At 39.5% G+C, this 13,258-nt stretch overlaps 1 protein-coding gene across 1 annotated transcript in view; it reads right to left on the bottom strand.

Annotated features, from left to right (window-relative positions):
- ARHGAP6 (Rho GTPase activating protein 6) overlaps window positions 1-13,258 on the bottom strand; it is a 465,268-nt gene that overhangs the window by 10,148 nt on the left and 441,862 nt on the right. Inside the window, exon 10 of the mRNA XM_003793049.2 lies at window positions 7,377-7,474. Within this exon, the coding sequence (XP_003793097.1) occupies window positions 7,377-7,474 (98 nt within the window). The remainder of the gene's footprint in view (window positions 1-7,376; window positions 7,475-13,258) is intronic.

Raw genomic sequence — 13,258 nt, forward strand, 5'->3', positions numbered from 1 at the left:
TTTTGGCGGGTCCGGGCTAGATTTGAACCCGCCACCTTAGGTGTATGTGGCTGGTGCCTTAGTCACTTGAGCCACAGGTGCTGAGCTGAAAACAAGGTTTTATAATCCAGAAATTCTGTGTGAGAATGGGGTAGGACTAAATCCAGGTACAGAGTAGTGGAAATGTTGACATAAAAGAAGATAGGAAAGGAAATTTCTCTGAACCTGAGACCTAGAGATAAAAATGTGGAAAGAGAGAAAAGCTACCTTGTTGGCTACGACTGTTAGAGAAATGGTCTTCAGCCAGGATCAGGGTCCCCTGACGGTGGCTAAACCTGCTATTGTGAGTCTGCTCTGGGAGCCTAGAGTGAGCAGCAGCTGCCTACAGCCTGGCTCCATTAGCAGCACTTTCTAATTCCTGGGCACGGTAGAGAAATGAGCCCAGGAGGAAGGTTTTTAGTGATTTCCCTCTGGACACTCAATGTCAAATTTAGAAGACCACACCCCCTTTAGGTATGTCTGAAACGTGAGACAAGTAGCCACCAATGTCTTCTCTTAGATGTGCCTTGTGGATAATCCAACTATAAGAAGACAGTTTTGAGTTCAGAGTTCCAAATAAAGGCATTAAAATACTCATGAATCTGTTTACACAAAGTATTTGCTTTGACCAGTGATCCATCAGATGAGGAATCATTGAAAGGCACATAGCATCCGCTCTTTCTATGTCTTGGAGGTTAATGGACTGAGGTTCAGAATGTGGGGTGGATGAGCTGCCACTTGACATGCGTTTGGATCCAGAATTGCCTAGTGGCTTCTCTTTCTGGTCCCAGGGTGACAAGGACTGAAGTTGGGAGTGTTGGGTGGATGGGTTTGCCTCCATGCATGGAGGGTTTCCCCGCTAGACCCCCAGACCCTAGGACCATCCACAGCATGCGTGGCCAGTCTCAGCTAACCAGACAAGCATGAGATGGGCATGGAGAGCGAGTCATGTTCTCACCCTTAGCTGCTCCCTCCAGGTCAGGGCGTAAAGGTGCTGGCAGGGTACTGTGGGCAGGCCTGCACTGCAGCCGGAAGCAGAGAACTTGTTCTGGGGATAAATGGAAAACTCCGGTTCAATCACCGGATGTGGCCAGCCCAGCCCCTCACTGAGCTACCCCAGCGAGAAGCCCTGTGGAGATTGCAAATGTGCATTGGCTTCATTTTTGGCTTAATCATTTCAACTGATAAACTTCAGTCTGTTGGAACTCAAAGCATGTAACCATCTTGGATGATATTAATTGTACTGGGAAAGGAATCCACTGCCGCAGCAGCTCTGGAATCATAGAAGATTTTCACATTAATCATGTTCAGTTCAGCAAAACCTCCCTTATGAAGATTCCTAGGGAAAAGGCACCTCACTTCAAAGAGGAGCTGACATGGATCCAAACTCCCTACCGGGTGAGGAACCCAGCACTCTGGATATTGCACTTTGTGAAATTTCTCCCCACATTGCTAGTCCTTGAGCATCTGAAGATAAGACGCTGTGAAGATAAGGCAGAGCTGTCTTTATTCATTTTATTTATAGTAGGCATGATAAAACATCTTCAACTTAATGTAAATTCATAGAGAAGCTGTGAATCACAAGAAAGGTGTTAGAGGGAGGAAGGGGGGACATGACAGACTCCCCCTTTGTCTCGGATTGCCTTTCCATACAAGGCACATTCATACTTTTGGGAATTTGTTTTTATGGAATTCCCTATTCCATATAAGGTTTCTTTCTAAAACTCTCTGGCTAAAAGGGCTTTCTTAAGTGGAGTGTGCATGTGCGGGGCCTGGATGGATTAATGTTCCATAATTTCCAGGGTACTGGAATGAAATGAAAGTCAAGGCCATCAGCTCCTGCCAGGCACTAGGATTCTTTGCTTTATACTATACTGATAAAGACAGATTTCTTATCTCTAAAAAATTTCCAAGCCTTTGTTCTGATTGGACAAATCCCAGCAAAAGGAAAACAGAAATTATAATCCATCTCATAACACTGCATGGATTTGCGGAAGAAGACATTTGTAATGATGATCTTTAAAAGATAAAAATAAATTGTCTACCTGATATTTATTTAAGAAGTTAAATGTGATACCTTTAAATGACAAGAAAGCCTAATGTTCCCGCTGAATAAAGAAGGGAGGGAGACCCTATCATTCAATAGGACGACCGTCCAATTAAACAAAACAATTATTTTCCAGTTCTGGAATTTTATCCTTTGAGATGAATACAGCTCCTTAACCGCAGTCCCGATTCACTAGTCACCAGTTTTGCTATTTTTTGGACAAGTTTGATAAAAACTTTGTGAAGGCCACTAACAGAATTAACCACTATGAAATTTAAAAACATAGACCTGTGAGTTTACTTCATCCATATCTGCCTTCTCCCCAAATGCAGTGAAATTTGTTGTATTTTGATCTTGTTTCCAGAAAATAGTAGACAGGATACTTAGCCTTCTTTAATTAATATGCTATTCCTGGGGAGCCTACGAGCTTTGATGGAATAAAAGCAAATCATCCTTACATACTTTCTCAAGCTATATTTAAAAATTACAAGAAATGCTGGTGAAACTAGTTACTGTGTCTCAGATGATCTGAGCTCTGCTGTGCTCTCTTGAACTCCGGATTTATATAGGATTTTCACATTTATCAAGCCCAGTTCCTCAAAGCATCCTCGAGAAGAACCCTAGGGGCCTGAGGTGCCTCAGGCTAAAAGCAAACTGTACACCTATATACACATGGTTCTATGTATGGTTACTTTTTCCCCAGAAGATCAAAGCAGTTGAAAAATATAAAAAAAATTGAAAAGCAGATATGTCAGGACTTAAACCATCATATTGAATTTAAATGTTTTATTTATGCCAAAGCAGAATTTCTTTCAGGTTAACTTAAAATTATTTAAGATTACCACTTGGTCAACAGAAATTGTCAAAATTAGTAATTCTCTTGGTTGCAACCCAGAGAAATGAAGTCCATTTTGGAAATCTGATTTATGAGTTGCTTCTATTTAAGTCAGGGGCACACATTCTACTTTCGCCTCAGGTCCTATTATGGTCACACATAGCACTAGTCTTCCAAAATTTTTGATATTTTGTCATCAAAGATTTTTGGCTTTAACTTGGGCTTTAAAAATATTCCATTATGATACAGTAAATTGTAATGACTTATGGGGCACTCCCTTAGATTTTGTGTCTTGGCTTGCCTCTCCTTAGTCCCAATTCTGCCACGATTCCTTTGTTCTGTTATAAATTCCCACATTCCACATACTCTATCCTCTTTGGTTAACCTTCCATTTTCATCCCCTATTTCCTCACAGCCCTAAATCAAAGGGATGGGGAATCCATTTTAAGTACCTATGGAGAAAAGGGCGTATAATTCTAACAATGATACCAGACAAAAAATTCTTAAAACCTGGAAGTCTTGCATTCTTAGTAAAAAAATCTCTTCCAATCTTCCTTTGGTATCCTGTTTGGTAGAAGCCAAACATTTAAACAGACAAGTACAAGAAAAGATAATAAATTCTCTTTTCACTCCTCCAATACTGATGTTGCATGAAGCAGGAAAAATCCAGATGAAAACAAAATGTTAAGTTCCCAAATAGCACTAAATGTTTGCTCTTTCAAAACAGAAATTATAATAAATATTTTCTTGTTCTTGGTTTTACACTTCTGAAAAGTTGTTTCTTTTCCCTTGCAAATAAAATCTTGTCCTTTCCACTTGGCCTCACAGGAATGTCAAGCTTTATTTAGGTATGCGAACTGGTGGCAAACAACAGAAGCTTCAGAAAAAAAAAATTAAAGGGTTAGAAGCAAATAATGAGCTTTGATTTTAGACACCATGCTATAACTTCAAGTTTTCCCTTATGCCATAGTGCCTTGCAGGTTCCTATAGCTCATGGAAACCAGCATAGAAGGTAGTGATCCCCAAGTCTTTGGTAAGTAGTTGCAAATGAACCAACTGGTGAAATTTGAGGAAATTTGTTAGTAATTGTTAGCCTTGATTAAGCATTTATGATAAACTATGTACTGTCCTAACAGCACAACAACTCTATATTAAAGTTGGTGCTACTGTCTCTAATTTACAGACGAGGAAATTGAGACAGAGTGATTAATTTATCCAAGACCACACAGCTAAGAGCCCTGGAATTAGGATTCAAATTCAAGTGATCTGGCTCTGGATTTGAAGCATTAACCAGTATGTTAAACTACACAAGCATGTGTTATAGATGGGTAGTTGACATGCGAATATAGCCAGTGCCAACTGGCAGTTTGGGGTACTATAATTTATCATCACTGTAATCTACCATCGCAGTAATCTGTTGTCACTATAAAGCACCCCTCAGCCAGCCATTCAAGGGCTTCTGTCCTCATCGCTGGCCAGCCTCTTTATTGCCTCCAGCCAGTCAACATATTTACTGTTATGTCCAGGCCCTGGTCCAAGCTCCCCAAACATCCAGGCCTTTTAAAACCCTCCTCAGTCTTCAAAGTTCATTGCAAATCTTTCCTCTTCTCAGAAGCCATATCTGAGAATGCAAGTGACATCTCTTTCCTTTCTCCTAACTCCAGATGCATTTATTATGGTCTAGAGCATTCCTTTGTCAACAGAAAGACACCCTTTTTCAATGTCAAAATCACCCAGCTCAATCTCCCATGTGATAATAAGGGATATCAAATGTGGTGGATCTAAGCTGGAGATGCTTAGCCTTTGTTGCACATTAGAATCACATGAGAATTCTAAGCCCAATGTTCAGATGGCAACCTAGAAATGAGGGAACCAGAATCTCTTAAAGGGTGGTCCAGGCGTAGTTGTTCTTCAAGCTCCCCAGTCGAGTCCAAGGAGCGGGTGAGTCTGAGAACCGCTGTTCCAGCACCTATCCTTTTGGACTCTGTGACACACTTAACAACAGGCCTCCTATTATTTCCCCCCTTAGAGCCCTTGTCCAAAAGTCTGAAAGCTCTTCAGGGAAAGCACAAACTTTGAGATTTTAAGCTTTTTCTACACATGGATCATGGACTAATAGTATTGTCATCACTCGGGAGCTTGTTAGAAATTCAGGTTCTCAGATCTGTACCCATCAGCTCTACTGATTGAGAAAGAGCATTTTAACAAGATCTGGTGATTTACACGCATGTAAAATTTGGGAAGCGCATGCTTATGGCATAAAGAGACCACGTACAGGTCGAGGGGTAGGACTCTCAAGCCTTAAAAGGTCACTAAAAATAAATATGTATTAATGAATGCATTTTTACTTCAAGGCATTATTATCAGCCTTCTGGGTTGTTTCCTGGTCTGTACCGAGAGAAAAACAAAGGAAAAAACAAACACCTTCCTCCTCTCCTTACTAAATCAGTCAGTCTTCCCCAAATGTTTCAGTTCTTCCACAATGCCAGTCCCTGATATCACAGACCTCCCATGAGCTCCCCTAACTTCCCTGGAAACCGTGACATTCACCTAAGATCTTGGTCTAGGGTCAGCTCAGCTAGACCTTAAAATTCTACTTCTTAACACTTACAGGGATAGGGAACAGAAGAGACCAGTCAATTGTACAACTCAGAAGGGGCTTACTGTGCACGCTTCTCCTTTGTCCTAAAAATAGAAAGCTTCACTTCTTACCTTCACATTTACTACATATATGCAGAGAATATACTTGGAAACCACATGAAAATAACTTATATCAACTTTTCTTTAAAGTGCAGTATTTATCTGTCTAATAATGCCACACAAAAGCAGAAATTTGGCCAATTAAAACGCAGTGGATTTTTAGCTGTGTGTTTTCTAGCTTTGTTACAGAGTACCAGTGGTATGTTATACATACAGCTTAATGAGGGATTCACAAATAGAAGTGCCACCATGTCTGTTTTTTTTGCCCAAGGGAAAAAAATAAGTGAGTTCATTAAAATTCTGCTGGTGCATGATCTGATGAGAAGAAAAGTCATTTGTTAGTATAAAAACTTAACTTAGATCTTAAACCTTGATGAAGGTTAGAATAATAGGAATTCAGTATAAGGCTAATTCTCTGATACAGAAAGCATGACCATGAAATGCTAAACCATTTACACAATCTGAATGTGTTTTTATTCATTCTTGGCTCTTGAGGCTTTAATCTAGGCAATATATGTCTTAAACCGGAATTTGGCCTGATAATGATTGTCACAGACACAGATTTTTAAGAGTGCATTTAAAAGGGTGATCCAATGAAAAGGTCTTTCCTGCTTAGCTGGGAAAGGAGTGAAGGTGAATTTAGCAGTGTCATTAATGGGATGACCTGGGAAAGAAGGCAAACAACCTGGGGTTCGTTTGCAGCCCATTTCTCTAAGTAATGTAAAATTTTAAATATTTGCAATAATCATAAATGAAAACTAATTTATCAAATCATTCTCAGTATATAGAAATAACTTTATGTGTTGTTATTTCTGTGATACCATCAAATAAGACATACCATTATTTTATATATGACTAAGAAAAAGTGGTGCAAATTACATTAGGACATGCCACTGATGATAAGATTACAGGTCTCAATTTCAGAGATGACAAAATGAGGGGGAGAAGATATCTAAGAATTGTTGAAATTCAGTAGATTAACAGTATAACACAAATGATAATTTTATAAGACAATAGCAACAATTTTTCTTGTCACAAATCTAAGGTTTGGTGTCATGGTGGTGGTTCCTTCACTGGCTTTGCCAAATGCTCGGTTCCTCTGTACACTGTGCCTCTGTAGCAAAGGTTGAGATTAACCATAAAATCTGATGAATGCAAAGATTCGGGGCTCTTCCTTTGGGGGAAAAAATGGCAGCAAGCAGTAGCCTGGAGCGTGATGTGCATTTTCCTCTTTTCATGTGGAGACCTGTGTGCATTTTTATCAGCAGAATACTAGCTACAAAGAATGGGAGAGCCAAGAGGGGGATCACCTGTAATTTCAAATGGGCACGTAGGCCTTGGCCAAGGTCTGTCTTGTGGTTTGTTAATGGCCACCCTGCTGGTAAAGCTGCGAGCACCCAGGTGCAGCCTTGGGGCCCTGAAGTACAGTTGAGAGGAGGCTAGGAGCAGAGTCACTGCCATGCGTTCTAGCTTCTGAGCTTCTTGCCAGTGATTTATTGCTTCTCTCCCTCCCCCAGCAAACACAGTAAAAGAAAAAGCCCCAGAGGCTACAGAAAGCTGAAAATGAAACAGAAAAATCTTGTTTCTAATTCAGTGAGTGGACTGGTAAGACTGAAGCATTTTCTGATTAGGTGGACTGATCAGAGTTGCCAGACAGTTGCCAAAATTCCACTTCAGGTCATCCTGCACGGAGTTACGTAAACTTTTCTAATTCTTCAGAAATGGAAATAGAAATCCCTAATGTGGTTTTAGAAGATGGAAAGATGGCATACTCACGATGATTGGGAAGCCTTTCTTCTGAGTAAATAGTCCACAACGTCAGGGTCGGTCTCCAAGAGGCTGATGAGCACTTCGTTCTGGAGATCCGGGGGAACCTGCAGGAGCCACATGTTGAGGCATAAATCAAACCATTCCAGAAACAGGCAAAAATATGGTAATTGGCAACTTTATCATAGCGTGAAACAGCCTTAAAAGTAGTAAGAGAGCAGTGTGGTTAAAACCAAACCTACGCCAAATCACACAGCTGCTTTAATTCTTAGGACAAACTGGATGATTACCAAATAGTCATATTCAATCCAAAATGTCACCCTTCATATGCTGGAGCCACAGCCTAACTGCTTGGATGCCTTTGTTGCCCAGGTAGATTTTCTTGGCTTTGAATATGCAAAACATTGTGGTTAAGAGGAACGGTGTCCATAATTTACCAACCAAGTGGGGGCACAGTTTAGAGTTTATATTTATAATTATGCCAAGACAATGAGCATAAATGATGACTGTCTTGGGCAGTTCTGGAACATTTGATTGGTTTCTTAAGATCCAGACTGCTTCTGTTTGAATCCCAGCTCCACCACTTACTAGCTGTGGGACCTTTGACAAAGAACAGAGCCAAAGCCCCTTCTAGGTCTTAGTTTATTCATTTTTTTTTGAGGGTTTACTATTGACCAAGTGCTATTCTAAAGTCTCAACATAGAATGAGTTATTTAATTGCCACACAACTCTTTGTGGTTAGTACTATTGTTATTCCCATTTCACAGCTGTACCTTGGGCCACCAGCAATTAAATGATTCCCACTTCATAAATGCATAGACATCCACTAGAGTTCTGTAGATGAGCACATGTTTCTCTAAGCCTAATCCACAGTATAATTTCTGAGATGGCTTTGCAACCCTAAGTCATCCATGAAGAAATGTTCTATGAGAGACTACAGGATCAGGATCTGACTGACGGTTTCCTATTCCATAGAAGCTGATGGCTCAACCAAAGGAAACTCAAACTGTTGAGAGAAAATAAATTTTTAGTCTCATACTCTCACACTTGGGCTCAGAGAGAAGACTTTTTAAAACTGCAGGGACAAGTCTTCTGAGAATAAGAGGCTTGTGGAAGAATTTGCCTCTTGCCTCTTGTAGAACTCTGTGGTTATTGAGCTCTGAGAAGCTGGAAACAATTTTATTAATAAAACCAGGGATGAGAAGCAAGAAAATGTACTCTCTGAAAATCTGCTCCTTCTCTTTTATCCTGAATCTTCTTTAATGACATTGCAAAACTCTAGTCACACAAGCTCAAAATCTTATTATATTCAAGCCTCTCCGTATCCTCCTCCTTCCCATTCAGAAGCAAAGGCCTATTTGGTTTCATCTCTGTTACTTCTTTCCTCCCTCTTCCCATCCAACTGCAGTGACCCAAGTTTGAGCCCAATCTATCTCTTTATAGTGGGCATCTGTTGGCCATTACAACAGATTTCCTTCTTCTTATAACAGTTGTACTCCAGCTTCCCTTTGGAAAACCAACTGCTCCCCAACCCTTAGCTCAAGGTTGAAGTGTGCACTCGAAGTCTATTATCAATCCATTCCTGCCCACCATAGCTGCCGGAACAAGAGACATGTGAGTCCATTCAAGGCAATGAAAAAACATGAGAATTTCCTTGAGACTTAGGAGAGAGAAGAACTACCATCCTCATGGAGCTGGAAATGAATGTGGGAAGATAGACATTAAACAAATATACAAGAAAAACAGAGAAAGAAGTGAAGTACAGAAGGGTGATGAGAGATGCAGTGCAGGGAGGAGCACTGCAATTTTAAATAGCATGATCAGGTCCCAGAGAGGGTGACATTTCAGCAGAGAATTGACACTGGTGAAGGAACTGGAGAAAATCATTCCAGGCAGATGGAGGGGAAAAAAAACAAGTCAATGATAAAGATAGTGAGTCAGGAACAGCAAGGAAGCCAGGGAGGGGGGAGAGAGTGATAAGTAGGGGTCATGGATCCTGGGATAGATGTCACTGGTGTTTTATGGATAATTGGAGTCTTACAGATCATCATAAGACTTCTGCTCTTATTTGAAGTGGGTGAAGAGCCACTGGAGATTATGAGCAGATGGCTAACATGAATTGTCACCATTCTTGCTGCTGAGATAAGAGTAGCTTTCAGAGAAACCAAGTGTACAGCAGAAAGAGCAGATAGGGGCTGCTGATCTATCTAGATGAGAGCTGATGGGTGCTGAACCAGGATGATGAGATGACAAGAAGTATATGTATCTTGGAGATAGTAAAGACAGAGATGATAACATTTGCTAATTTACTGAACAAAGAGAGAAAGCAAGGGAGAGGGAGGGAGAGAGGAAAAGATGACTTCAATGTTTGGGACCCAGGCAGCTCAAAAGATGGGGTTGCCATTTATTGGCTTGGAGAAACTACAAGAGGAAAAGGAAGGCTGGGGTCAAGTTTAGGAGTGTGGCTTTAATAGGATAACATTGAGGGGTCTGGGAGGCATCCACAGGAAGGAGATATCTAGTAGGTAGTTGGGAATAAGGATCTGGATTTCAGACCAGAGGTCCGAGTTGGACAGAAATTTGGGAGAAATGTATAGATGGTATTTAAAGCTATGTGACCAAATGCAATGTCCTGGAAATGAAAACAGAAAGAAAAGAGAAAAGGGCATGACTTTTGGGTCAAAGCTGAGCAAGTCTATTCTCTTACTTCATTGAGCAAATCAAATAAAAGACTGATCATTTCTACTGTTTTTTCAAACATCATTACCCTACAGACATGTGCTTTTATATCAATTTCTAAAAATATAATATACCTAAAGAGTGAAAGTGAGAAGAGAGAGAATTGGTTAGTTTTAAAAAATGAACAACAAAGCAAGAAATAACATAGCCTCAAACTGTGCATCTTGAACTCTTCTTTAAAAGAAACTTCCATGAGCAAATTAGGAAAAGTACTTACATTTTTTTCCAGTTAGTTTAATTTAAAATTTGCTATGCTTAGACATGTAATAAATTTTTTGCTCCAAGCACCAATCTATTCCCACTGAAGAATAAACAGTTGGACTGCATGCCCTTCAGAGTGGCCCAAGCATCGCAGTATTAATTCTTTCAGAGATTATGGTATGTCTAATGATAAGTTATCAACTTGGTTGCATTACAAGATTAGGTACAGAAAGTGTAATTATTTTAAAACTAACTTTCCATAAATGTTCCCTAAGCTACTCTGTAATTCAGAGTTCTTAGCCATTTGAGTAGGCTTGACTTCTAAGCAATTATAATTATCAAGTTTATTTTATGTAGCATATGTGTATCTGACTTGGTAACAAACGCAAATAGAAAGGGTTATGGCTATAAATCTGTCTATAGTTTCTTTTTAAAAACAACACACACTTAACGAAATGATACCATTTTGTCCTAGAGACATCATTTACAAATAAAAAGATAGAGTTTAAAAATGTAGATCCACATAATACAGGAAGGGCAGATAATATTTTCTTATGTGTTATACAAAACTGACTACAGTGTTAACTAATTCATCGATTAAATTAATTAATTTATAATCCATTTTATTATAAAATGACTTAAGGAAGCTTCAAAAAATTTTATGATTAAACCACAGTTTCCTTTAACTAAAGGAATGGTTCAGAAAATTGGGGCCAGTGGGAACATGAGGTAAGAATTTGAAATGATGCCTGGAATTGATTTTTTAATGTTCATACAAAAGTATTCAAGGCTGTCTACTTATAATTCCTTTAACCTTTGGCTATAGTTTTGCATTTTATTTCCTCTCATTTAATAAAAATTTCAAATTACTGGTTCAGTTCAATTGGATGGGCATTCATTTTTCTGTTAATTTAGGTACTTAGTGGAGAAACAAAAGTCAAGTGCGTAAACTGATAGAAAACAGCAGCTTAAAGTATGTAATAGAGAAATACCCAGACAGACTAACCACTTGTGCATATATTTTCTGGAATTAGGATGCCATCAAAAAATATCTGATAGTGTCTATAGCCCCTAAAGTCCAGTTTTGGCTCTGCTGCTTGTAATTAACATAAACTTGGACGCTGAGTCACCTTCTTTAGGATTCTGTTCCCGCTCTGTAAATCTTACAGGTATATGTATGATACTAGTATCCATGCTCCTTAATGTGGGTGTTATACAGGAAGCAAAGAGCTAACACATTTGAAAATACCTCACTGATTACAAGGATGGGTAGTAATAAAAAGGTTTTATTCAAAATAGATGAAATAATAAGTTAAACACTTAAAAGGAAAAATAAAAGCAGATAACCAGAGATGGGCAATATTCGTTCTGTGATTTTTTTTGTTCTTACCGATAGCTATCATCTCTTCTCTACTTGCCCACAAACAAGCATCACACTCTTCTCTTGCTTGCAGGTAACTACATTACAGGACGTTTCTCTGCTTCCAACCTCCCTTGAATTTCTGGAGTTAAAGCCTATGACCTCTTGGCCCCTTAACTGCAATCGTCTTGAAACCAGACTCTGTGTGGCCTTCCTCTTCTGGTTCTTTCTCTTTTGTCAGACCTCACTAGGCACATGATTAGAAAGTAGTTTCCTGAAGGCAGGGATTATCTGACTTGTCCACCTAGAACTGCTACAGGCTCCTAAGGTTGTAGTTTTCTGTAAGCTAGCTTCTCTCACAGCTAGGGCAAGATCATGTATATCATTTCTGGCCAGGGTACCTTAAGGACATGCCTTTTAGGAGCTTTTGGAAAGGGTTCTCCTCCACACTGAAAAGAAGGGCATAAAAGGAAATGATGTCACTTGATGCAATGATGTTTGCAAGAATTCAACCCACACTCGCCAAGACATGGAAGCAACCCAAGTGCCCATCAACTCATGAACAGGTTGACAAACTGTGGTATACGCTTTACATATCTATATCTATCTATCTATATAAATAAAAATGGAGACTTTATATCTTTTGTGTTTACCTGGCTGGAGTTGAAACATATTTTTCTTAGTAAAGTATCACAAGAATGGAAAAGCAAGTATCCAATGTACACAATACTCTTACGAAACCAATATATAAACAACTATATGACCACATGAAAGAAAAACATACATTCAATATTCAAGTGAAGGGGAGTGAGGAGGAGGGAAAGGAGAAAGGAGAGGAGAAGTTGACTGGCAAGTTCTCACCTAAGGTGCACAAGGTAGGCTTGTAGGGCGTATCCCCTGGGTCGGGGGCTCAATTACAACTTGAACTTTGCCTTAGAAACGAAACCAATGTAACCTAAACATTTGTACTATTATTTTAACCTTAAAACAAAACAAAATGATGGCTGCCTGCCAAGAGAGGCTGGTAACAAGTGCAGTCATTTACAGCTGAAGAAGGCAGAGAGAGCAAAGTGGAGTACGCAAACAGTGGCCCTCTAGGCTTCTTACTATGTGAGATAACAAATCCTGTGTCTGAAGCCACATGCAGTTAATTATTCTCCTTGGCAGTCAAATGCTTCCTAAATAATGTCCCGTTTTCCTCCTGCAAATTTGCCCTCCCACTTTTTTCTCTCTGAAAGCTCCTACCTGCACTTCCCTGACCCTCACCCCCTCACCCACCCACTCACTCAATTTTCTGCTCTTCCAGAACACAAGCTCCGGTGGTCTTTTCTACCCAATGAATGTTCAGTGAATGTTGTTGAAATGGCTAAAAATAATAATACTAATATGTATAAAATCACACAGGCCTATGGTCTGCATGATGTATACTTCTTTATACTGTCTTTGTCTAGATGTTTCTCTCTCTCTCTCCTTTTCAGTGGTACCAACATCACACTGTAACAAATATTGTTGATATTCATTTCTAGAGGGGAAAATATGTTTCCTTTCCCAGCTGAGGATTATCAGAAATTTCCTAAGTTCTTTTTTTTTT

This window comes from Otolemur garnettii, unplaced genomic scaffold, assembly GCF_000181295.1.
Source record: "Otolemur garnettii isolate 467f Iridium unplaced genomic scaffold, OtoGar3 scaffold00065, whole genome shotgun sequence".
NCBI classification, from domain to species: Eukaryota; Metazoa; Chordata; class Mammalia; order Primates; family Galagidae; genus Otolemur; species Otolemur garnettii.